Raw genomic sequence first — 24,822 nt, forward strand, 5'->3', positions numbered from 1 at the left:
GATTCCCATAGATCTTTTCAAAATTCAATTCTTTTCAGAGTTTTTGTTGCCATTTATACTTCGGTAGTATCACCTCTAGTCTGATTGAAATAGCTGATTTTACTAAAATTGGATGATTAGTGCCTCGTAGCATTCAATTTTCCTAGTTATTGCTGTTATTTGTTGCTTTCTGATTTCTAAAGTTGCTTCATTTTCTCATGGGTTTTAATTAGGCTTGTCTTCTTATATTCTCCAATTTTTGCTCTTTCTTGATCTTTACTTATCTTGGCATCCAATCTGATCTCCCACTTTGGGATTGAATAAGATCTAGATTTTTTTTAATTTTTATACCCAGTTCTTCTGTAACCACCACTGTACAGCAAACAATCCAGTCTGTTCAATAGGTATTTTAATCCTTCAAAGGCATTATTTACATAATTCATTATAGGTGCCAGGTCTTTTTGGAGTACCACTTTCAATGCTGGCAGTCTTTATCTTTCTACTGGTAATTCTGCTTTTACCATAATTTTCTCTCTTAATTCTTCTGAGGGGATTAGTCTATAAATTGTTTTAGTGCCAATTTATAGTACTCTGTTGCTATTACTTCTCTGTTGTTGTTACTTCTTCTAAGTGATCATTTCCGTAGTTCACATCAGCTTTTTCCATTATATTTCCAAATTTCCAATTGTTGTTATTCGAGTTCCTTTTCCTATTCTATTGTTTTTATAGTATCTTCCATCTTCACAATTTTTCTGAATCTCTTCCAGTTTGGCATCTCTGAATATTTTATTTCTGGTAATGAATCTCCCTCTATCTGCTACTCATTGTTCTGAGTATTTGAGTCTGAATAAATTCTTTTCCACAGTTCAAGCATTCACTTTAAGTATCCCTGCTTTGTTGACCCTGTTTATATCTTGTAATAGCAGGTCATTATGGTGCAGTTTTCAAGCACAGTATACAGTATACTTTTAGCTTGATTGAGGTTATTCTTCCAGCAATGCTACAGAGTTACACAGCTCCTGAGTCCTGTTGCCCACTTGTTGCCAGATAACCAAGAATTCTAAAAAAGTATGTAGTCCTTGTTGACCTGGGCAATAACCAGTATAATTTTTTTCTGTTTTTTACCATATTAAATGCGTTGGTAGACACACTTAGTCTGGCTCCTTCCTGAAACCTGTCAGCCATGTATGACCATTCAGGTAGAATACATTACCACCAGCATAGCTCTCAAACTCATCAGGTTAATATTCATTATTATTCATTATGATTATTCATGATGGTTGGTTGCATAGTCAGCCATATGTTTAGAGTGGATTTGCCATTTTTATCCACCTACCAGGCCTACTATTGGTATTAAATTTGTTTCTTTTGCCAAAGTCATTCTATTTCTATTTGCAGGTCTTCATATTTTATGATTTTACTGTTTTCTCCAAATCTTTCTCTTCTCTTCATTTTCAGAATAGTACAGTAAAACCCATTTTAGGAATATTAAAGCTAACCCTGATGAAGCTTTATAGCAACTAGTCTCTGTATTCTCCCCTGCACGGGTTAACCTAATTTCCACCCATGAACCTAAAATGGACAGTGAACAAAGACTGCTACTATCCAAGTGGACACAGGTTAATAGTGAATAATAGTTTTCTGAAGATATAAGATGTAATTTTCATTTAAGAAAAAATTCAGTACTGCTTCTTTAAAAAAACATTCTCCTTTGCAATTTAAAACTCTTTTGCCTTAAAAAAAACCCACTCCAATAGACTTGAGTTTTGGCTGACTTCATAGGTAAAAAAAAGCCTAAAGAATATATAGTATGTTTCTTTAAGAAGTCTGTCTACATCCTGTTTTCCCAGCAAATTAAAATGGTCTTTCACTTAACAACTACCTTTTAAACAACTAAGATAAATTATACGGAATAGATGCAGCGGTGATGTAAAAATATGATTTATTCATTGCCATGACCACTAAAGTAAGATTACATATTTTCACTATTTACTGTGTTATAATAAGATTCCATTGAGGGGTCCCTGGTGCTCTCTGCGCTTGGTTGTTTTCTTGTAGACATTTCATAATCCCAACTAGTTTAGTCATTAGACTAGCACTGATAATGTTACCTAGTTTGGGACTAGCTCTGATGATTTTACTTAGTTTGAGTAACGAAAGCTCTGCAAGAAAACAAGCTCAGAGAGCACCAAGAATCCCCCATTCAACCTTGAGCTACAAATATTCTCCTTTATTGCTAGACTTCCATTATTGGTATCTTTATCATCTACCTCAAGTTTTTCCTCCAATTAGGTCTTCAAAATACCAAGGAACTTCCACAACTTTATGACTAAACTAAGTAGCAATGTCAGCAAATAGATCTACTTTTAAAAGCACAAGTTCAAATCTGGTCCCAGACCATTATTTGGTTATACAGTGAAAATGTACCCTCTAAAACACGGGTGTCAAACTGCCAGCCCACAGGCCGGATGCGTCATGGCAAAAACACGCCCACTCCATTGCTGCCAATGGAAAAAAAGTCACGATACGTCACGACACGTCACGTGACGTTGCGAGTTTGACACCCCTGCTCTAAAAGAATATAAAAATGTAACATTTACATAGCATATTAATCATAAGGCTAATAACAAAAAGCAAAAAAATAAAAACAGATAAGCAAAATATCCAAAGATAATAATGATAAAGCTTTTCATATATGCTGCTGTTTATGTTCTATAAAAGGGAAAAAAATCAGAAGAATCAAAATAGAACACTAAGAAACAAGAGGAAGAAGCAAGTGTAGTCAATTTATCCACTCCCATTCTAGTTCTGTGTAGTACAGTAAATTTACCAATTAAGACTTTTCTGCTAAAATCAAGTTAGCCTGTCTAACATTTGAAGCATTCCCCTATAATTCAAATATGAAGAACTTCAAGTACTAATTGTGATTTGAGCAACTCACCAATTTGACAGCTATTTTATATATTCCACATTTCAACTTATTCTGCCTTGAAAGATTAACTTACTTAAAAATTTGTAAATGTTTTAAAAGTAGCAAAATAAAATTATATTTGACATACTGTATATCAGTATAATTTTATTTTGCTACTTTTTAAACATTTTAAAAATTGTTCCAAAATTTTATGGACTGTAATTCTCAAGATACTTAAAGCTATTGAACTAACGCTACAAACTTCAATTCTCCTCTGCCAGTTATAGAGGTAAATTCTGATTTACAGTAATAATTTCTAATCATGCCTCATAATAAAAAAAGATGACATTTTCCTTAGTACTGGAATGCAATTATTAAATCCCTAATGTTTGTATTTTAGCATTAACTCAGATATAACCAACTAACGGTTCAATCCCTAAAATGAAAAATACAAAATTATTTCCACTTCTCAAGGAAAATATGGAAATTAAATTGATGCAAACCTCTGTACTTTATATGGAATATACCTGTAATATAAAACAAAGTATTTTTTCCAAAGTCTAATTCCACTCTATAAAACATGTTAATGCAGCTATTAGGCATAAATAAAACAAGTAAACAATGGAATCTGTCACTTGTTTTCCCAGGAAAACCTAGTCCAACTAACTGTTGAATGTAAATTTGAGCAATACTATTAGCTTTATTTGCCTGAATGATTCTTGATCATTCTTTTTCTAAGTACTGTTAAAACACTGAACTTCAGATTCAATAGTTTCCCCCAATAATTTACATAAGGTTAAGTCAAATCCATCTTTCCTTATGGCTTTTCTATCTTTACTGTTGACGCTATAGCTTGGTGTTTCCTCTGCCAGCCGTGGTAAGTTCTTATGACTCCTAAAAGCTGAATGGAACATTTTCATTCTAGTGTTCTACATTTACGTGAATATACCGTTTTATACTTTTATTAAAACTTTAAATGCCTTTTTAGTAAATCTCTTCAGCAATTAAGCAATTCATAAAGCTCCTAATTGGATTTCTATGTCATACCCTACATTTTTATTACCGAATTTATATGGTACCAATTCAGATGCACAATGAACAATTCTACTTTTAAAACCATCTAATTTCTTCCTACTGCTTAAAAGCCCTATATATATTTTCAACTTTCATGGTTTTTATAGTTCCTCTCTATTCCTGGCCTTCTTCTGAACATACGGGCCATTTACCCTTATAAAGGCCATTTTGAGAACTGAAGCAATGGTAAACTGAAGTTCTAACTTTTACTCCAAACTATTTAAATTTTTCATGGATTACAATTGACAAAACACTAATGATTTCAGAGTATTCTTGAAAACCCTAAATAATTCATAATGGTTTAAAAGTTGACAGCTAACTCATCTAAGTGAAGAGATTGCTATTCATGCTCACAAAACAATATTACACTTCTCTTGGATTCTATAGAACAAGCATGTCAATCTCCCGGCCCGTGGGCTGGATGTGTCATGCTGAAACCCCGCCCACCCCATTGCCGGCAATGGGGAAAAAGTCATGATACGTCGCACAATGTCACGTGACGTCACGAGTTTGACATGCCTGCTATAGAAGGAATGGCAAAACCTGGAGTTAAGAGTGAAAAGAGTGATCAGCCTAGAATCCCTATGTAGCACAAGCAAACAAAGTTCAATCCCCCTTGAACTCCATTGACCCTTATCTAACTCTCACCAGGTGCTGACCATTAGTTGAAAGGATTCCTGTGCATAGGTTTTAGCAATAAATCAGTTTCACTGAATCTTTACATGTAGACCTAAATTTCACACCTGACAGAATTTGACTCAGTGAATAGAACATACAATCACTGGTATTGAATGCACATAATTATCCAGATAGCAATCAAACTGTACAAGTTTGATAGTCACCCCAATTATCCAAGAACCTCTAAAACTATTTCAAATTTCAAATTCAGTTTTAATATCATTACTTTTTATATTTCATTCACTCTTTCACAGGCTCCTTCTTTAGCTCCTTTAACATACCTGCAAGCTATTTTTATTTCCATCAGAATTAGTCTCTATTTTCTCTGCCTCTTAACCATTCCTTTCTCTCTTTGACTTTGAAAATAATTGAAAAATTATTTTTCAGTATAGGCACATTACTCAATATCCTTTGCAGTTTTTGCAAAAAAACTCTTATATGGATTTTTCTTCCACCGCCTCCTTGATTTTATCATTATACTAAACTTTCTTCATATCTCCTATTATTTCAACTCCCACACATTCTTTTTATTCTTTTTTATTTAGATTCAAGCAGCTTCCATGTTGTCTTTTCTTACATCCAATTTCAAATCAGTCTGTTGTTCTATGTTCTGATAACAAACCTTATGCTTTCTCTTCCTATAATTACTCCATTTTACTGAAGCAATATTGTATATGGAAAAGTACAATGGGAAGGATAACTTAAATGACATTTGTATTTTTTAAAAATCAACTTCTGCAAAAATATTTTATAAATATTCCATCCTTAATAGGCATAGATTAACATTATTAACAGAACATTTCAGGAATGATTTATTTTACTATTCCAACCATCTCCCAAAATAGCTACCCGAACTGCCCAAATGAATAAGGTATACTCAGATGTCACTGATGTATTCATTCTTTAGAAGAATTATGTCAATATGGTATTGGATTTTTTTAATATTTTCTCCAGGAGGAAAATGGAAACATCTTAATGGAAGATTCTTTTTCTTCCACACAAGATTTTTTGCCAGTATTTTCATATTGTATTCATATCCTTTATTACATAAAACAAATCAAAGTAATACTAATGAAAACAGCTGGCTAATACAGATTATTTGACCAGACCACAACTTTTGGAAAAGAGAATAGGAAATCTGAGATCTTTCTTTTGGGGGAGTGAGTTTCAAAAAGCCCTTAACAAAACCAATATGGAAAACATTTCTTAAAATCAGAGAACAGAAATGCTAGAGTCAGCACAGTGGAACAAAGCATCACTTACAATGTCTATCACTGGGCACATAAAACAAGGGAAGAATGTTGCCTCCTGAGGACAAAGGTTCCATGATGAAAACTATTCTTCCAATTAGGGCATTTTCTTAATATCTTACCATGACCCAACAGTAACTTAAGACCTTTACTCCCTCTCCTATATTATGATAGTTCACAGAATGCAATCTGTCAGCTATGTATGCAAATTAATAGTGTACAAAAAAAATTCAAAACTTTTGCTTTCTCGTTTGAAGCTCTCTCTTGCAATGCTATCGTGCCTGCTGCTAAAACACCCTGAACTCAAAATGGCTACATTCAAGTAGGTACTGGATATATGTTTTGAACTAAAATAGATGTTTCAAGCTTGAAGCAATTCTAGGATAGTCAGAATAGTACCATGCTACTTCTACCGTGTTTCCCCGAAAATAAAGCCCCATCCAGCTGTCCCATTTCGCGGCAAGTGTTGATCCATGGGAGGCCTGGCTGCAATGGTAAGCTCCCTCTCACCGCCACCCAACCTTAATTTTTAGGCATGCACCTCGCCCCAAAACTAGGGCTTATTTTCGGGGTAGGTCTTACTTTCGGGTAAACAACCCAGTTAAATCCTGAGATAACTGTTTAAATTTGAAACATTTTGCAGGTTCCTCCTACCTTGCATTACAGATAGGGATGCAATACAATTTATTAATTATATTTCAAATTTCCATAAGCAACGCCGAGATACTTTATTCATTTATTTGGTGAGTTTAATAGACAGAGGCAAATAAAAAAGATGATTTTTTTTTTGTTATTCGTGTTATTCATAAACTGTTACATGATAACAGTTTATGACTGTCAAACATACTTCTGTGAAGTGGCGACAGAACCAAAGGACCAAACAATTTTCTTCAAAACAAGAATTATATCACCAAATATACTCCAAAATAAAAAAATTTGAAAAGTATATACTTTCTTATTCCAAGAATAATTCTTAATGTTGTGACATTGCATTCTCTATCAAAGCACCTCCAATTCTATAACACAGCCACTTACACTTTATAATTCTATATTATGAAGACAGAAATCACTAACATTCATGTGTGTAGCAAAATATCTTTTGTTTACTAAAAATATCATAACTATTTCTATCTAAGCACTTGACCTCCTTCCCATTCCCTGCCATCCAGTCTGCTGCAGTCATAATGGGTGCTAGGTGAAGATTGATGTCATCTTCTTTCCTAAAAACAGGAAAAACTGCATCTACTAAGCTAGCTCACTAAACTTTTCAGATAGTTCAATTTAACCAGTAAACTTTTAATCATGTAGATCAGGGGTGTCAAACTGCTGGCCCGTGAGCCGGATGCATCATGCCAAAACCATGCCCACCCCATTGCCAGCAGTGGAAAAAAAGTCACGATACGTCACAACACATCACATGATGTTGCGAGTTTGACACCTCTGATGTAAATGCTATAATTGGATATAATAGATGGAATTATATATACTACCTCAATATTTTTCATATACAATACATTACTTTCAGACTAAAGGTTGGTATGATTGATCAAAGTATTTGCTTATATGTATATCACAATGTTCTTCATAATGAAATTCAAGTTGCTACAAATTGATGCTTGAGTGTGAGTAAGAGTATAGAAGCATTACAAGACTGCTTTGAGTGCATGGATTGGGGCATGTTTAAGGAAGCAGCTACTGATAACCAACATACAAATGTTGGGGAGTATGCCACCATGGTGTCTGCATATATCCAAAAGTGCATAGAAGATGTCTGTGTCCTAAAAAGCATTGTTATGAGGGAGAATGAAAAAACGTAGCTCTTATGAGGTCTGCAAGATGCTGAAAGCACGGAACATGGCTTTTAAATCTGGTGACATGCTGGCACTTAGAACAGCCAGAGCAAATCTGAAAAGTGCCATAAAAGGTGCAAAGCAAGCCCATTGCCAAGACCCAACAAACACCAGGAGAATGTGGCAAGGAATCCAGGCCATTATGGCTTACAAGGTGACTCCCTCGAGATGCAAGGACGACAGACTTCCTAAACAAACTGAATGCATTTTTTGGTAGATTTGAGGCATCAAATAGCACTCCTGCTAGGAAAGCTGTGCCCCATCCTGATGAGCAAGTGCTAAGCTTTGATGTCACCTCTGTCCACCGCAGAAAGTTAACAAACAGACAGCAGCAGGCCCAGATAACATCCCTGGACATGTCCTTAGAGAATGCACAGATGAGGTGGCTTGTGTTCTCACAGATATTTTCAATCTCCCATTGCAGCAGGCAGTGGTCCCATCATCTTTTAAAATGGTCATCATCTTGCCAGTATCAAAAAAGTTCACAATTGCAGGCCTCAATGATTACCGTCCGGTTGCACTGACATCCACCATTATGAAATGCTTTCAGAAGCTGATAACGGACATTACTTACACACTTCAGTTTGCCTACTGACCAAATCGCTCAACGGAGGATGCTATTTCTTCCGTTCTCCATCTGAGCTTGAAGCACTTAGAGCAAATAAATACTCATGTGCGTTTGTTATTTGTTGACTTCAGTTTGGCATCTAATACAATCATTCCCCAGCATCTAGTAGACAAACTGGGCCTTTTGGGCTTAAAGACTCCTTTGTGCAAATGGATTCTTGATTTTCTTACCAAAAGGCCCCAATATGTGTGAGTTGGAACAAATACCTCAAATACCATTTTCTTGAGCACAGGGAGGGCGCTTACCGCAAGGAGGTTGTGGGGTTGGTGAACTGGTGTAAGGAAAACAGCCTAGTTTTAAGTACCAGAAAAACCAATGAAATCATTGTCGATTTCAGAAAAGGTAGGCACAGCCACACTTCTCTGTGCATTAAGGATCTACCTGTGGAGATGGTTACCAGCATCAAATTCCTGGGTGTGCAGCTAACAAGCAGGCTGGCTTGGTCGCTCAACAGGGAGAAACTGGTGAAGCGGGCACAGCAGTGCCTGCATTTTCTGCATTGCATGAAAAAAGCACATCTTCCTTCTCCTATCCTTACCACTTTCTACAAGGGGACGATCAAGAGCATCCTGTCATATAGCATCACAGTCTAGTTTGGAAACATCACTGCTTCAGACAGGAAGGCGATGCAAAGTGTTGTGAGGATGGCCGAAAAGATCATTGGCAGTTCCCTCCCTTCCATCCAGGACATAGCACAGAAGCGTTGCTTAAGCAGGTTCCGCCATATTGTCTGGGACACTACACATCCTCTTCACGACCTGTTTTCCTTGTTACCTTCTGGATGGCTTCGTGGTATCCATAGCAGAACATCCAGATTCAGCCAGTTTCATTCCATACAGCATTAACCTTGTGAACTCTCAAGCTTCCTCCTTCCATTATATTCTCAAGATGGACAGTGTTTAATATTTGTTATGTATATGTAGGGGTATGGGTCTATACATATATTGTATATAGTATGTTATGTCATGTATGTGTTCACTTTGAGAGTGGGCAACTAAATTTCATTTTTGATGTGTACCATTGTGCCGACAGTAAAAAAAATAACAATAGAGGTGAGGTTATCTTATCTTCCCAGCAATAGTGGGAGGGAAGAATGCAATTTATTGACTGCTCACTTTGGTTAATAATTATGCAGTCATAAATTAAGAATTATGCAAATGAAGTATGTTAGATGTATAAAGCTATATGTGTGAATTATTCCAAGACACAGTACAATAACCTGCAGAACTAGAGAATGGTTCCCCACTCCTCTGATTAATTGTTAGTCTTTATTTCCAGTATAAAAGTCAGAATAATCATTCTACTCTAAATATCATTTCACAAAATTGTTTATCTACAAAGAAAGCATTCCATATCCCAGTGGTAAAGATTCCACCTGAGTTCAACACCTGATATAGGAACATGCCCCTTCTAGTTTTGGGGAAACAATATGGCAGTGGTTTGCCCTTGCCTTTCTTCAGAACGTGGAATTGTACCACTTCAGTTGCTCAAGCAACTAAAATTCTTCAGAAGGTCCCAAATGGCAGTAGAGAACCCATAGCCAGTTTTTGTACTGACAAGAGATATTAATAGGAATTACATAGGCTAAAAAGAGATGTAGATAAGGGAGTAGATACCTTCTATGTATTGTAGAAAAAGAAATTTCATAGCAGACTTCCGGTTTGCCAACAGCCGACAATGGATGTCTGGAAGACGGCTCCTGTCTTCCACGTCCAGATTCGCATCGCTGGGGGGTCCTAAAAGGACCTAAGAGTCACCCTGGAGGGGTGTCCAGACAGAAGGGGCTTTTGCAGAAACGCGGGGGAGCAGCAACCCCCATTAGTGCCTGCATTCCCTTTGTACCAGCGGACAAAAGACTGGCCATAGGAATAAAGCCAGTTACTAGGCTGCAGACAGCCAAAGTCAAACTTACCATCAGGCAACATTAAAGCAGCGTGGAAGAGACGGGGGTAAGATTCCTCTCTTATACCTTAATCTTCTTTACACTTAATTAAGCTGCTAAGTACTTTCCCCCCTGTGGAGGGGGAGGGGGAAATTTAACCCTCCCTTCAAAAAGCGGCAAACAAGCCCAGGGGTGCTTTTTTAAAAAAAAACGTTGAAGAAAGAAATAATAAAAAAAGCATTTCCAAAGTACTTGGGGGACACCCAGTGGCTAAACTTGAAATTGCAATTCTGACTTTCTCTTTAAAAAAACGAAGAAAATATTTAAGAAAAACAAGATAAGAGTAACCTTGAACACCAGATGTGAAATTTTACGACGGAAGAGATTCAAAAACAAATCCATGCTATGTGGGAAATATCTTACCAAACTTATCAGTTCCTTTCTACAGCTGGCGATGAAATAAGAGCTTTTGGAAAAGAATTAGAAAGCATCTCAATGAAACAAACCCAAATTTAAACTGTGACTACAATTAATATTTTATTGGGACAGAACTTAACAGAAGAAATTGAACAATTAAATACATTGGCAGAATTAAATATTCAACAAATACAGGTTTTTGATGATTGTAATGGAGAAAATATGGAAGGAAGTTTATTTGGACCAGGACAATTATATCAAGAGGTAAAAATAATGAGAAGATTTGGTGCTGTTGGCAGATTCTTCAATCCTTCAAAGGTGGAGACTGGAGGGCCACTTCAATATGATATAGTAATACAAGAATGCTTTGATGACCCTGAGGCAAAGAAGCGTAAAATGACATGGCAAAGGAAGAAAGCAACAATAAGATTGAAGAAATATGAACATTTTTAAGAGGCCTGAAATAGATAATATTAAAATGGACAGGATTGTATTGGGATTACGAGAGATTGTTTTGATGAGTAGATAAAAATACTGATTAACTAAAAAAAAAATAAAAAAAATACAGATGTATGAATACTAACATTGAAATATAGAGTTCTTTAAATGATATGGGTTAAGATGTATATATGCTAAAAATGATAGAATGTAACTAATATACTTGGATGTAGAGACATGAAAGGATTAAATGTCGAAATGGAATAAAGTTTGGTTAATTTTTAACATGTGGAAACTAGAAATGAGAAACAAGAATATTATATTGTCCTCCCTTTTTTTCTCCTCCTTGCAATTGGTATTTTAATTACTACTATTCTAAATATTGTATGACTGATATGGATATGGATATGGAAATGAAATAAATAAGAACTGGATTACATTACTAGGTATTGAAGAAAATTGTGTAAAGGGAAAGGAGGTTATTTAGTAATATGAAAATGAGAAATCTTTTTAATTTCAATATCAATGTAAAATTAAAGCTAGAAAAATAGATAAGGTCTTTGATGTTTTAAAGATGGAATGTTAAAATATGAAATATACTAAAAGATTGATAAATATATATATTAAAAAACTATTAAATGACTGATGGGTAGCAATAAGAAATATGTTAATTTAGATAAGAGATAGTATATATTAAAGGAAAAGAGAGAGAGGAAGTATTGGTTATAATAACTTGGAGATTTGTAATAATATGTATTTGTCTGAAATGGAACTATTGTAACCCGGACACCACGTTGCTCTTTAAAGATATTATTGTAATATTGGAAAACTAATAAAATTCAAAGCTCTATTTTGCTACAGTAGCTTGAGAGTGTTTTTTAGGTAAGGGGAGGTACTAGCCACTGATTACAATTATAATTCCACTGCCAAAAAGGCATTGGCCAAGACTTGGAAATGAAGTGTCTAATTTAAGGAAGACCATTTTGCCATTCTGAATAAGTTGTTCAGTGAAGGACTGGTGAAAAGGACAAAGTACAGTAAGCTTCTATCAAGCTGGTTGTACTGGAGGTTACAAGATGGCAGAGAAGAGCTTACTGAAAGAAAACAAAGAGGTAGCCCTGATACTTTTAAGGTAGTTCTTCTGATGGCTAATTTGTACTGCTGTTTCTTTAAGATGGTGGCTGAATTTTGTGTTCTGAACAGTCATATGTTAAGTTTACCTTGGGATTCATATATAGGACCACAAGGACTGGATAGTTTACATAGTTCTTCTCAAACCAACAGTTACAATCACTGTCTGATCATAGTTATGGTTGCAAAGAAAGCAGTTTCTGAATAATTAGTGGATGAGTTCAAAACAATAGTACAGTGGCATTTTTAGAACCGGTTGGAGATGACGTAAAGGAAACCTATGAAATAGATTATGACTTCAGAAAGTAATATTATGATGTATGAACACATGGAGGTGGATGGTCCCTGGGAATCTGGAAGGCCTCAAACCAGCACTGACATCTTTATTGTATTCCAGACCGTCGTCAAGTCCTGCTTGGAAAAGGCCAGTCCCCAGTTTACATACCCATTCCATTCTAAGAACTGTTGCACAAATCAAGTTTTTTTATAAATCAGATTACCATTTGTACTGTGCATGTTTGTTATTTCATTTATTTATTTTAATCCCATTTATATCCCGCCCTTCTCCGAAGACTCAGGGCGGCTTACAATCTAAGCACAAATCAATGTGCTTAGCAATAGCCTTCATTCTTGTGCATGCACAAGAAGCTAGGTATGTTTTACATTCTTTCCATGCCTTGCAGGAAAAAAAATCTATAAAATTGACTTCAGGACATATTAAACCAAAGAAGAACTATAAATGAACAACTGAAGCTGTGATGGACCAGATCTTCTTCTTCCTTTGCTAGCAGCAAAGGTACAACTGGTGATTTCATATGTTTGGACTACTGATGTTCAGCAGGAGAATAGGCTAGGTTAAAGCACAGTATTTGCAAGGCCTGATATTTAACCTGCGAATTGCAACTGTAACCACTTCAATTCTAGATGAAGCTGGACTTTCTAACTGAGGAGGTACAACAGAGATTTGTGGGCAATTGAACCAATACTGAATCTCAAAGTCTATGGCTCCCTCCAAAGAAAACCACAAAATGAACTGGTGACTTGCTTGGCAACACAATCTATACTTGTACAGTGGAAAACACTAATGTAACTTTAAAATAATGTAGGATTAGGTCATCTGGCTGTGCCTCTCGCCTGGACCACCTTGCACCCATTTTGCATTTCTTCCCTCCTCACTTTAGAGTCTCCAGAAAACTAGAGAGGGTCCCTTCTGAAACAATTCCCATGCTTTCCCCCCCACCTCAGGACTGAGTCCCCTCTAATCAGATTGTTTCCTAGACTGCAGGTCTTCCTTCTGCCTCCCAAGATCATTCCCACATACCATTACATTAGCTCAACCAATCTATCATTCAACTTCAGATATGCTCTGTTGAGAGGATAGGAGATGAAGCTCTATCTTAAGAGCAGAGATCCCCAACCTTTTGGGCACCAGGAACCGGTTTCGTGGAGAAAGGTTTTTACGCGGCCTGGAGAGTGCGTGGTTTTGTGTGCTGCCTGCATCCTGCAGATGGGGCTTTGCTTATTTGTGCGGACAGGTTGCTGGCATGCCACGGCCCAGTACTGGTCCACGGACCGGGGCTTGGGGACCCTGATCTACAGGACTTCCTCACTATAAACCAAAACTCTTTGGCAACTGATAAAAATTCAGGTTGTGTTGTTGTCCACCAGGACAGCATTGTGCTAATGACATAGTGAATGTTCAAACAGACCCGAATGTCCAGCATTTATGGATCACATAGCCATGCAGTAGGCACCCCAATCTAGAAGGCTAGTATCACATGTGACTAGGGTGAATGGGAATGTTTCCCTTATAACTTTTACTATCTAGGGTTTTGAGTTTACAGAATACTAAGGGAGAAAGAAATTCGAACAGCAGAAGTCCAAAGAATAGCACCAAACAAAGTATTGGTAAAAAAAACTGGAAATGATACATAATGCCTTAATTAGATTTGAAATGAAGTAAGTGAAAGCAGCAGCCCTTAATCAGAAAAAACTGAAAGCCAGTATCAGAGATATCCATAGTCCAGTAGCATCCACAGCAAAATACTGGCTCCGAGGTCAGCCTTGTCCAGACATTCACTAGTACAAAGAACTCATTAATGGAAAATTAAGGTAGTTGGACATCCAAACTCAAATGACTCTGCTAAGTGTAAGTTCAGTGGAACTTTGGCTCAGCTCCCTGTTGCTATCACCTTCTAAAAAGGCAATATCATCCACTGCACAACCTATGGACGATCCTTAGCCACGGCCATGAACCGCACCATGCGTAACTTCATAAGGATCTGCATATATAAATTAAAAGAATGATCTGCCAAATAAATTCAACACTATTTGGCAGGTCATCACTTTTTATCTTCTTTGGTTTCCTAGCATTTGGAAGGAGCTAAACCTGGAATGGTATTCAAAACAATTCCCAGATCCTGGAGATGTTATGAAAGGAAGAGCTAACCGTTTTCCTGATTTGTGGAGAAGCACAGATGCAATAGGTACCAGATTGTCAGACCTAGTAGACAATCACTTAAATATGAGCCATCAGTGTGCTGCAACTGCCCAAAAAGCCAAGGCCACACTTGGAATACTGCATCCAATTCAGACAGGTTGGTAACAGATGAAGGTCCTTTAAATCTGGGGTCCCCAACCCCCGGTCCATGGACTGGTACTGGGCCACAGCATACCAGCAACCGGTCCGCACAAACAAGCAAAGTCCCATACGCAGGATGCAGGCAACACACAAAACCATGCACCCTCCAGTCCATGGAAATACCTCTCTCCACATAACTGGTCCCTGGTGCCCAAAAGGTTGGGGACCTTTGCCTTATATAGTACCGATTTAGTGAACTTTCTTCACAATAATGTTGTATCATCAGGATTGACTGTGACATTCCCATATTGTGAGATCAGAAACCCAGAGTCCCAAAAGTCCAGTTACTCATAAGAGGACTGCTCTATAGTGAAAAAAAGTATTTTGGTTTCGTATGCTAGTTGACAATAGTTGCCAGCAACTGTTGATAAAACATTGTGCATAATTTGGAGTAGGAGGAGAGAGTATGAACTTTATGTTTTAATATTTGCTTCATTCCCTAATTTTACCTTAAATTAGATTTTAACACTTAGTATTAAAATATTATCTTTTCCACATAAGGATGTACTGAGCAAGGAGACTGGTAACACATATTTGCCTGAAGGTATGCAGTAACTCTCCCAAATGGTTACCTCTATAACTAACGCATCATACTGTATACATACCACTCTATAAAATGGAAAAAAACCTAACAGTATTGCAAACAAAAGCTTCTTATATTGACAATCTCTAGAAAATGATAGTAGAAACAGTCTTTCCTTGTACAGCAAGTCTCCAGGTTAAGAGCTCCTTGGTTTAAGAACAATCCATGGTTGATAACAGAGCCTATTATAGCAAAATTGAGTTAAATACACAATGTTTTAAGTTAAATATGCAATGGTTTATTACACAATATTATACACTAAACCAGGGGTCCCCAACCCCTGGTCCGTTGACCAGTACAGGGCCACAGCATGCCAGCAACCGGTCCGCACAAACAAGCAAAGCCCCATCCATGGGATGCAGGCAGCATACAAAACCACACACCCTCCAGTCCGTGGAAAAACCTCTCTCCACGGAACCAGTCCCTGGTGCCCAAAATTTTGGGGACTTCTGCACTAAACTGTTCCAGGTTACATAGAAATTGGGCCTAAGGACAGACTTCAAGAACAGAACTCATTCTTAAACTGGGAACTATTTGTACTACATTCTGATTTCCTAAAATCATTGCATATTTACACAACAGTTACCTTTCCAGGTCTACAGGCAATGTTCTTGAATGAATTGTATGTATCATGTATACATCTCAAAAATAGACAACCATTAAGAATAGTGCTTGCCACCTAATGATAGAAAGTATTTGGGATTTCCTTCCTCTATACTTTCATTCTTGCAATCAAGCTTTGCAACTTTTTCACTGCACTATACTGTACTATACTTATGCTGTTTTACCTATAAAGAAAAAGCTAATACATTTTGTGAGGACCATAAGAATTTACAAATTAGACAAAATTGTGGATTTTTTTCCTTTTCCATGTTTCTCCTTTATTCTTAGTTCAGGTGTCAGAACAGAAAGTAAAAATAAAATACTCATGACTAGAGGCAGAAGGAAATATAACCATTTTATACTGAAACTAAAGTTTGTACTGTAAGTTGGCAGGTACACTGTAAATCCTTGTGAATTACTTGAAGTAGTTTCTTAATTTATATCAATTTATCCATGTTTTAATATCTGAATCAGAGGGTTTTCTCTGTGACCTTTCTTTGAGGGCTCTGTCAAAACAAGACAGAAGGCTCCTTGAGTAAAGTTCTCACACTTACATCTTATCTAATGTTCATTACGCCACACCATTCATTTGTAAGGAAGTTTCAAGACTTCTATTTTGAGTGAATGTATTTTCAGTTCAAAATACTTCCACAACAACTAGGCCAACATATTCTGAAGTTGGAAAAGCTGTTTTAAACCACAGAGTAATATTCTTGAAATAGAATGTTTCAAGTTTGGGATGTTTCAATTTCAAATTACTGTGATATTTTTAAATGATTTTATTATGGTGACTGCTTTGACTCTGTTGATTGATTAGTTCTACAATTTTAATATATTTATGAAGACATCATTGGAGGGCTATTTCCATTAAAATGTTTTAAATAATAAACCTAAAATTGCTTGAGAAGAAAGTATTCAATTACATATTTTATTCATCTATTAAATTTTTATGCCATTCATCTTACTGATAAGCAACTCTGCATATAAGACACCTTTAACTCTATCTAAGCGCAACATTCATTCACTTTGAAAATTAACCACAAGGCTAACATTCTTAAAAATAATTTTAATACAATGACTTTAAGATAAATGCTATCTTTTTCAAATAAATGTAATTAAAACTATTTAATTACTGCTTATACTGTTATTGAAACAGTAGGAATGAACAGAACTACCCTTCTGTAGACAATAAAATTTCTCTTTGCTATATATCAATAAACATTTAAGAGTTAAGTTACCCAAATTAAAAACAAGGGGCAAATGTAACTCTCAACTGCCTTATAACACTAGGGACATGAAGAATAAATATTTCTCATTCTGTATCCCTAGGAATGTGCAGGAAAGAAATAGAATCACAGGAATGGCAAGATCTTGGAAGTCTTCTAGTCCAAACCCTTGCCTAGCATAGGAATCCTCCTACCATTGAAAATGTATAATACTGAAGCACCCACAACTCAAGGATCAGCTGTTCCACCATTGAGAGAAAAGAGAAATCACAAAGCACACAGAGATATATACTTTAATCTCCAGCTATTGAACTTGTATGAGAGTGGGAGTAGTACAGCTCCTTCTGCTATAATAAGGATACATATATGCAATTGCTATATAGAAATAAAGCTGAATTCTATGACTATTTCATTATGTCTCAGACCTTATCCTATCTAGGGCACACTGCAAAATTGTATTTACTTAGTATGAATCATTAGGCAACTTTCCATTTTCTTATGGAAATCTTATTGAAATTAAATATTATTTCAAAAGTAAACAACTACTGACAATAGTATGCGACAGTCAAATGGTGTCTATTTTGAAGTGACAATACCCCTTCCAATTACTAATATAGTGTCCAGCAATCTTCTTTAATCTGGTGTCACTTCACTAACATCATATATTGGACTACAGTTCCTAAAGAGTTGAATCCTTCTCCAGATCTTATAACACCATTCTCTTTTGATATGGTAGCCGTTGCATATGTGCTTCAGACACAAAATAGAAAGAAATCCTACACTAATCATGCACAGAATCCCAGCTGCTAGGAGCCACAGATTAATACATTTGCAAGGCAACACATCAGGGAAGGCAATACTAGGAAATTTTTTTAATATAGATGAATTACATTTATTGACTCAAAGTAAGTCAGCACTTTACCTTCTCAACCTTGGCAGTTTTTAAACTCCAGAATTTCCCAGCCAGCATCCTAAAGCTGCCAATGTTAAGAAAGACTGCTTTATAGCATCTTTATCCAACCCAGAGAAAAGAGTCACATTCTAAATCTGCTATCCAAGTATAGCAGCTCTGAAAAGCATATGAGAAGCATTTAAACTTTAGACAATTGTACATATATTACCTGTTATTCACCTAATTTAAAGATTAATGCTTTATGGATCCAAAAATCAGAGTCCACCACTTTTGTAACAAATTGTGCTTTGCAAGCAGTTTTGTCATATGTAGCTACAAATTACCTACATGTAGCCTTGTATCTATATTTAACCAGGAGGGATATACAGGTAGTCCTTGATTTACAGCCACTCATTCAAAGTTACAAGAGTGACAACTGGTCCTTGCAGTTACGACCATTGCAGCATGCCCACAGTCACGTGATCAGAATTTGGCAACCAGAATGCATTTAATATGATTGCAACTTTTCCAGTTTTTTTTTCCCCCAACAAGCACATTCAATGAGAGTTGGATTAGCTTAAGGCCAAAAGATTCATTTAACAGCTACAATGATTCACTTAACAATTGTGGCAGAAAAGACCACGGAATTGGGTGTGACTCACTTAACAATCATCTTACTTAATGACAGAAATTCTGATCTCAATTGTGGTAGTAAGTCGAGGACTACCTATAGTAATTCAATAGTTCAATTTACAATAATTGCTGGAAATTTTAGAGAGCTTTCTGTTCAGTAAGTTAAACCATGAGAAAACCTATAATGTAGCTAAACAAAAAAACACACATATCCCCATCAGTTCAGTTTTTAGGAGTACTTTTATGAGTGTTAATTTGTGACTTACTGGAAAACCTCCTGCAACGTTTCAAAGAAATGTATGACACCGCTTGAAATTCTACAGTACTGTCTGCAAATTAAGTTATTTGCTCAATACTGTTTTAAGCACTAGCGCCTCTTCAGAACCACAACCTTGCTGACAAAATGTTCCAGAGTGTCTATTCATCTTCCCTCAATCTCTTCGCCAATTTGAGACTACTGTTTTATTCGTTTCCCATTTCCACAATACAAAAGTGGACGAGGCTCGAGACTGGGCTCAAGCGTCTACCGTTTCGAAAGAGAAAATACTAGACCATAAACGAATTTGTCCGTTTGTCTGACGCTGAGCTCTTCATTACATCTGTAGAGGAAAAAAGGCCAAATACTTCCTCTTCGCTCCACCCCATCTCTCACCAAACTGGCGCATACACACACAATGGGAATGCCCACACCACCCACAGGAGGAGTGTGACCTAGCACGCAGATAGGCGCGCACCGACGAACTTCTGCTCCCTTTCTTTCGGTCACCTCCCCTCCCCCCACCCCCCTTAAGCAGCTCTGCCAAGTTTCCTGCACAATTTGGACCACGGCAAACTGGGTCGGTTCTCTGAGGGCTAATAGGCTTCATAGGGAAAGGGGAGAGCCCTCAGAGGTAGGCCTCTTAAGTCTCGTGTCACTCTGCTGCAGCTTGGCCTTTACACATGCCGGGCCCAGGAGAGGCCGCACAGCCTAAGGGGGGGAAAAAACCCGATAATTCTTCCACTCAAGTCCGTCCCAACCACTAAACACCTCCTCATAGTTCCAGTTAGGGGCCGTGCCAACAACCACCTCCACCCATCAAAGAGGCCGAGCCCTGGCAGGGCCTGGCTGTCCCGCGCTCGCTTGCCGGACTCCATTCCCACCTCCTGGTTGAAGGCGTTCACTGCCTCCATGTTTGTCGGTCGGCGGCCTAGGCTACCGCGCGAGAGGAGCTGAAAGGTGATCGCCGAACGTCGCTTTCAGCAGCCGTCCCGCCTTCAGGGCCTCGGCGCTAACATGTCCGTTTTGGCGGCAGCCCGCAGCGACTCGTTGGCGAAGTTTTCGCACAGACTGTCTCTCTCTCTCCCTCTCTCTCCCTCTCTCTCTCTCCCTCCAGCGGAATGGCAAAGTGCACGCCGCGAACGGCACCATGGGATAGCAAGGGCCTCCCAAGCCTCGCGCCACCCATCGGAGGAAGGAGACCGCGGGACAAAAACCATAGACACAGAAGCGAGCGAATGCGCACGCGCGCAAGGAAACGCACGAGATTGAGCTTTCTTTTTTTTCCAGTTGTCGGTTTTGTTGGACTATATTCCGAAGACTCTGTTAAGGCTACCCTGTCCTTGATTAATGAACATTTTCCTGACTTGTCTTCACGTTAACGATAAATACCAATATCAAACAAGCAGTTAAACAATACACGCTGGTTAAAATCAAAAGGGCAATTTAAAAACTTCGCTACTTTGTCCATTCTTACAGTTTAAAGACGTCAGAACGAATGTTGTAACCCTGTGGACGGTTGGAAATGAACCCATTGCTGATGGGGATTAAAGGTGCTGCAGGACTGAGGGTTTCTGGGTCTACCAAACCGAAAAATTATATTTGATTTATATACAGCCTTTAAGTTCAAATTGGAAACTTAGGTCACTGTACAGTTTAATACAAAATGCAAAAGATATAAACAAAATAGTAAAAATTTGTCTTTAAAAGATTTATAGATAAAAATAAACCTTTTTCATCAAAAACAGTAGGGACCAAATCATAACTCACAAGGGAATGTATCCTATATGTTTGGAATTTATGTAAGAGAAAACATTGTTTCATAATAAGTCCCTTGAAAGCAGGAACATTTTCAGGCCCTGTCTTGCATTTTCTAATATTCAGACAGGTTGGTAACAGATGAAGGTCCTTTAAATCTGGGGTCCCCAACCCCCGGTCCATGGACTGGTACTGGGCCACAGCATGCCAGCAACCAGGCCACACAAACAAGCAAAGCCCCTCCGGTCCATGGAAATACCTCTCTCCACGGAACCGGTCCCTGGTGCCCAAAAGTTTGGGGACCTCAGCTTTACATAAATCAATTTAGACATTTAAACATAAATATCAAACTGTGAATGAAAAATGAGTTACGATCATTGCAGATCTTTCACTACAGATACCATGTAGAAAGGATAACATGCAGAAGATAAAAGAAAAATATCACTTGCTGGAGTAAAAAGTCTTTGTGTGGTCCAATGTATTTTAGGCTACATTAGTTTAGTTTATTGAATTTATATACCGCCCTTTTCCCATAGGACTCAGGGCGGTTTACAAAGTATTTAAAAACGTCAATACAATACAAAAGTTAAAGACACTTAAAATAATTAAATTTAATCCCTGAACAAATATAAAACCCCATTTAAAAACTCTCAGCCTGTCATTTGGGTACAATATGTGATGTAATCTAATACAGTAGAAATGCATTGGATTAATCAGAGTCATTATTTCCAAAGTAAATTTCTGTTTTGTTCTGTTGTGTGGTATTTTCTCTTCTTAGGGTCCAATTTTCAAGAGTAGCCACAAATAGAGGACACTGCAGTGCTCAAGTCAAGTTTGTATTTAAGGCATAGAAAATTTTTACCAAAACAAAATGGTTAATTCAACAGTTGCAGCTATGTACTAATTGTAACTGCATTCCTTACTATAGCCAGTGATTGTTAAGGCTCAGTAAGCACTAAATTAGGAGCAATTTAGTCTTGATTTTTTTATTTTGCTGTTTTACCCAGACCATTATGAAGCACAAATATAATTCAAGAACAGAGATTGTTTTTTAGAGTTAAGTTTGCAAATGGAATACCATTAAGGCTAGAATTAACTGCTCCAAGGTTTCATGGAAATCTTGACCAGCATCAGACTCAAGATAATTTACACCAGCAAACCCTAAGGGGAGGATTGGAATGATCAGAAAATAGTGGTTCCAAGGCCAAATTCTCCCAGGCTATCCAAAAGGATGCCTGGGTCAATTACACTAAAAGCAATAAAAAAAACAAGGGAGGTGTTTTGGTTCTTCCTGCTCAAAAGCACCATACAGAACTTAATTTTGTGCCAATCCTGAAACACAAATGATGTGTACAAACAAGTGGGATTGCACATGGGAAAAAATTCAATGAGCAATTCCTTTTCAAGCCAGTGATTACAAATCTATAAGTGAAGAGACTGTACACCTAATTAAACAAGTCAATACATGCTTGCCTCATATCAAATTCCAGCACATTTGCACCGCAGAAAGATTAGTTCAAAAGAACAAATAAAAGCAACTAGGCTTCCTGTTTAAATATTGCCAGTTATTTTTCTTTTTCCTTTTGAGCAAAATCCTCAAAATTTTATATAATACCAAGGATAAGAGAAAGCTGCTCTCTTAAAGGGACTGTTGCCTTATCCAATGAAACAAAATGTTTGTCACGTGTGTAGCTAAGAAAATCAGATGATTATCTAGCAGCTGAAACACATTTCTAACTTTCATTATGCTCCTGTCCTTCCTTATTTTTAAAATTTTACAAGGAGTTTACAAAATGGTCTCCATCTACCATCATTTCTTCCTCATTTTTCTTTCTAAAGAAAATTGAGGTGTTTCCAGGTTAGAATTATAGTGTGAAAACATCTTGTTTTAAAAGGATTTAACCATTATACAGTATTCCTTGTTGTCTTTCATTTTGTCTCAGATAGCAGGCTCTGTACTTCTGTTTATAAAAACAAGACAAACATAAGACCTACAAATATAGATTCTTCAGTACTATTATTCTAACATAAGATGTTGTTTGCTGCGAAGTCGTGTCCGACCCATCGCGACCCTATGGACAATGTTCCTCCAGGCCTTCCTGTCCTCTACCATCTTCTGGAGTCCATTTAAGCTCACACCTACTGCTTCAGTGACTCCATCCAGCCACCGCATTCTCTGTCGTCCCCTTCTTCTATTGCCCTCAATCTTTCCCAGCATTAGGCTCTTCTCCAGTGAGACCTTCCTTCTCATTAAGTAGCCAAAGTATTTGAGTTTTAGCTTCAGGATCTGGCCTTCTAAAGAGCAGTCAGGGTTGATCTCCTCTAGGACTGACCAGTTTGATCGCCTTGCAGTCCAAGGGACTCGCAGGAGTCTTCTCCAGCACCATAGTTCAAAGGCATCAATTCTTTGGCGCTCAGCCTTTCTTATGGTCCAACTTTCACAGCCATACACTGCAACTGGGAAGACCATAGCCTTGACCAAATGCACTTTTTTTGACAGGGTGATGTCTCTGCTTTTTAGTGTGCTGTCTAGATTTGCCATGGCTTTCCTCCCCAGGAGCAAGCGTCTTTTAATTTCTTGGCTACAGTCCCCATCTGCAGTGATCTTGGAGCCCAGAAAAATAAAATCTGTCACTACCTCCATATCTTCCCCATCTATTAGCCAGGAATTGAGAGAGCCGGATGCCATAATCTTAGTTTTTTTAACGTTAAGTTTCAACCCAACTTTTGCACTCTCCTTCTTCACCCGCAACCGAGGCTCTTTAGTTCCTCTTCACTTTCTGCCATTAGAGTGGTATCATCTGCGTATCTTAGGTTGTTGATATTTCTTCCGGCAATCTTAATTCCAACTTTTGATTCAACTAGCCCTGCCTTTCTCATGATGTGCTCTGCATATAAGTTAAATAGGCAGGGCGACAGTATACAGCCTTGCCGGACTCCTTTCCCAGTTTTGAACCAATCAGTGTCCAGTTCTCGCTGTTGCTTCTTGGCCCACATATAGGTTTCTCAAGAGACAAATAAGATGGTCTGGTACGCCCATCTCTTTAAGAACTTGCCACAGTTTGTTATGATCCACACAATCAAAGGCTTTAGCATAGTCAATGAAGCAGAAGTAGATGTTTTTCTGGAACTCTCTAGCTTTCTCCATGATCCAGCGTATATTGGCAATTTGATCTCTAGTTCCTCTGCCTCTTCGAAATCCTGCCTGTACTTCTGGTAGTTCTCGATCCACATACCTCTGGAGGATTTTAAGCATAACTTTACTAGCATGAGAAATGAGTGCAATGGTGCGATAGTTTGAACATTCTTTCGCACTGCCTTTCTTTGGAATTGGAATGTAAACTGATCTTTTCCAATCCTGTGGCCACTGTTGAGTTTTCCAAATTTGCTGGCAAATTGAGTGTAGCACTTTTACTGCATCATCTTTTAAGATTTTGAATAGCTCAGCTGGAATACTGTCACCTCCACTAGCTTTGTTGTTGCTCAGCTTTTCTAAGGCCCACTTCACATTTTAGGATGTCTGGCTCAAGGTCAGTGACCACCTCATTGTGATTATCAGGGACGTTAAGCTCATTCTTGTATAGTTCTTCTTGCCACCTCTTCTTAATCTCTTCTGCCTCTGTTAGGTCCCTGCCATTTTGGTCCTTTATCATGCCCATTTTTGCATTAAACGTTCCCTTCATCTCTCCAATTTTCTTGAAAAGATCTCTGGTCCTCCCTATTCTATTGTTTTCTTCTATTTCTCTGCACTGTTCATTTAAGAAGGCATTCTTATCTCTTCTAGCTATTCTCTGGAATTCTGCATTCAATTGGGCGTATCTTTCTTTTTCTCCCTTGCCTTTCGCTTCCCTCCTTTCCTCAGCTATTTGCAAAGCTTCCTCAGACAACCATTTTGCTTTCTTGCATTTCTTTTTCTTTCAGATGGTTTTGGTTGCTACCTGTTGTACAATGTTGCTAACCTCTGTCCATAGTTCTTCAGGCGCTCTGTCTAT

General features: G+C 37.6%; 1 protein-coding gene across 5 annotated transcripts in view; it reads right to left on the bottom strand.

Moving 5' to 3' along the window:
• SCAF4 (SR-related CTD associated factor 4) overlaps nucleotides 1-20,183 on the bottom strand; it is a 65,386-nt gene extending 45,203 nt beyond the window's left edge. For all 5 annotated transcript variants that reach the window (XM_081326320.1, XM_081326319.1, XM_081326318.1 and 2 more), the window contains exon 1: nucleotides 19,957-20,183. In XM_081326320.1, the coding sequence (XP_081182446.1) occupies nucleotides 19,957-19,986 (30 nt within the window). In that variant the 5' untranslated portion in view covers nucleotides 19,987-20,183. The remainder of the gene's footprint in view (nucleotides 1-19,956) is intronic.
• Between the last annotated feature and the right edge of the window lie 4,639 nt (nucleotides 20,184-24,822).

Source organism: Vipera berus, assembly GCF_964194415.1.
Source record: "Vipera berus genome assembly, chromosome: 4".
Taxonomy (NCBI): Eukaryota; Metazoa; Chordata; class Lepidosauria; order Squamata; family Viperidae; genus Vipera; species Vipera berus.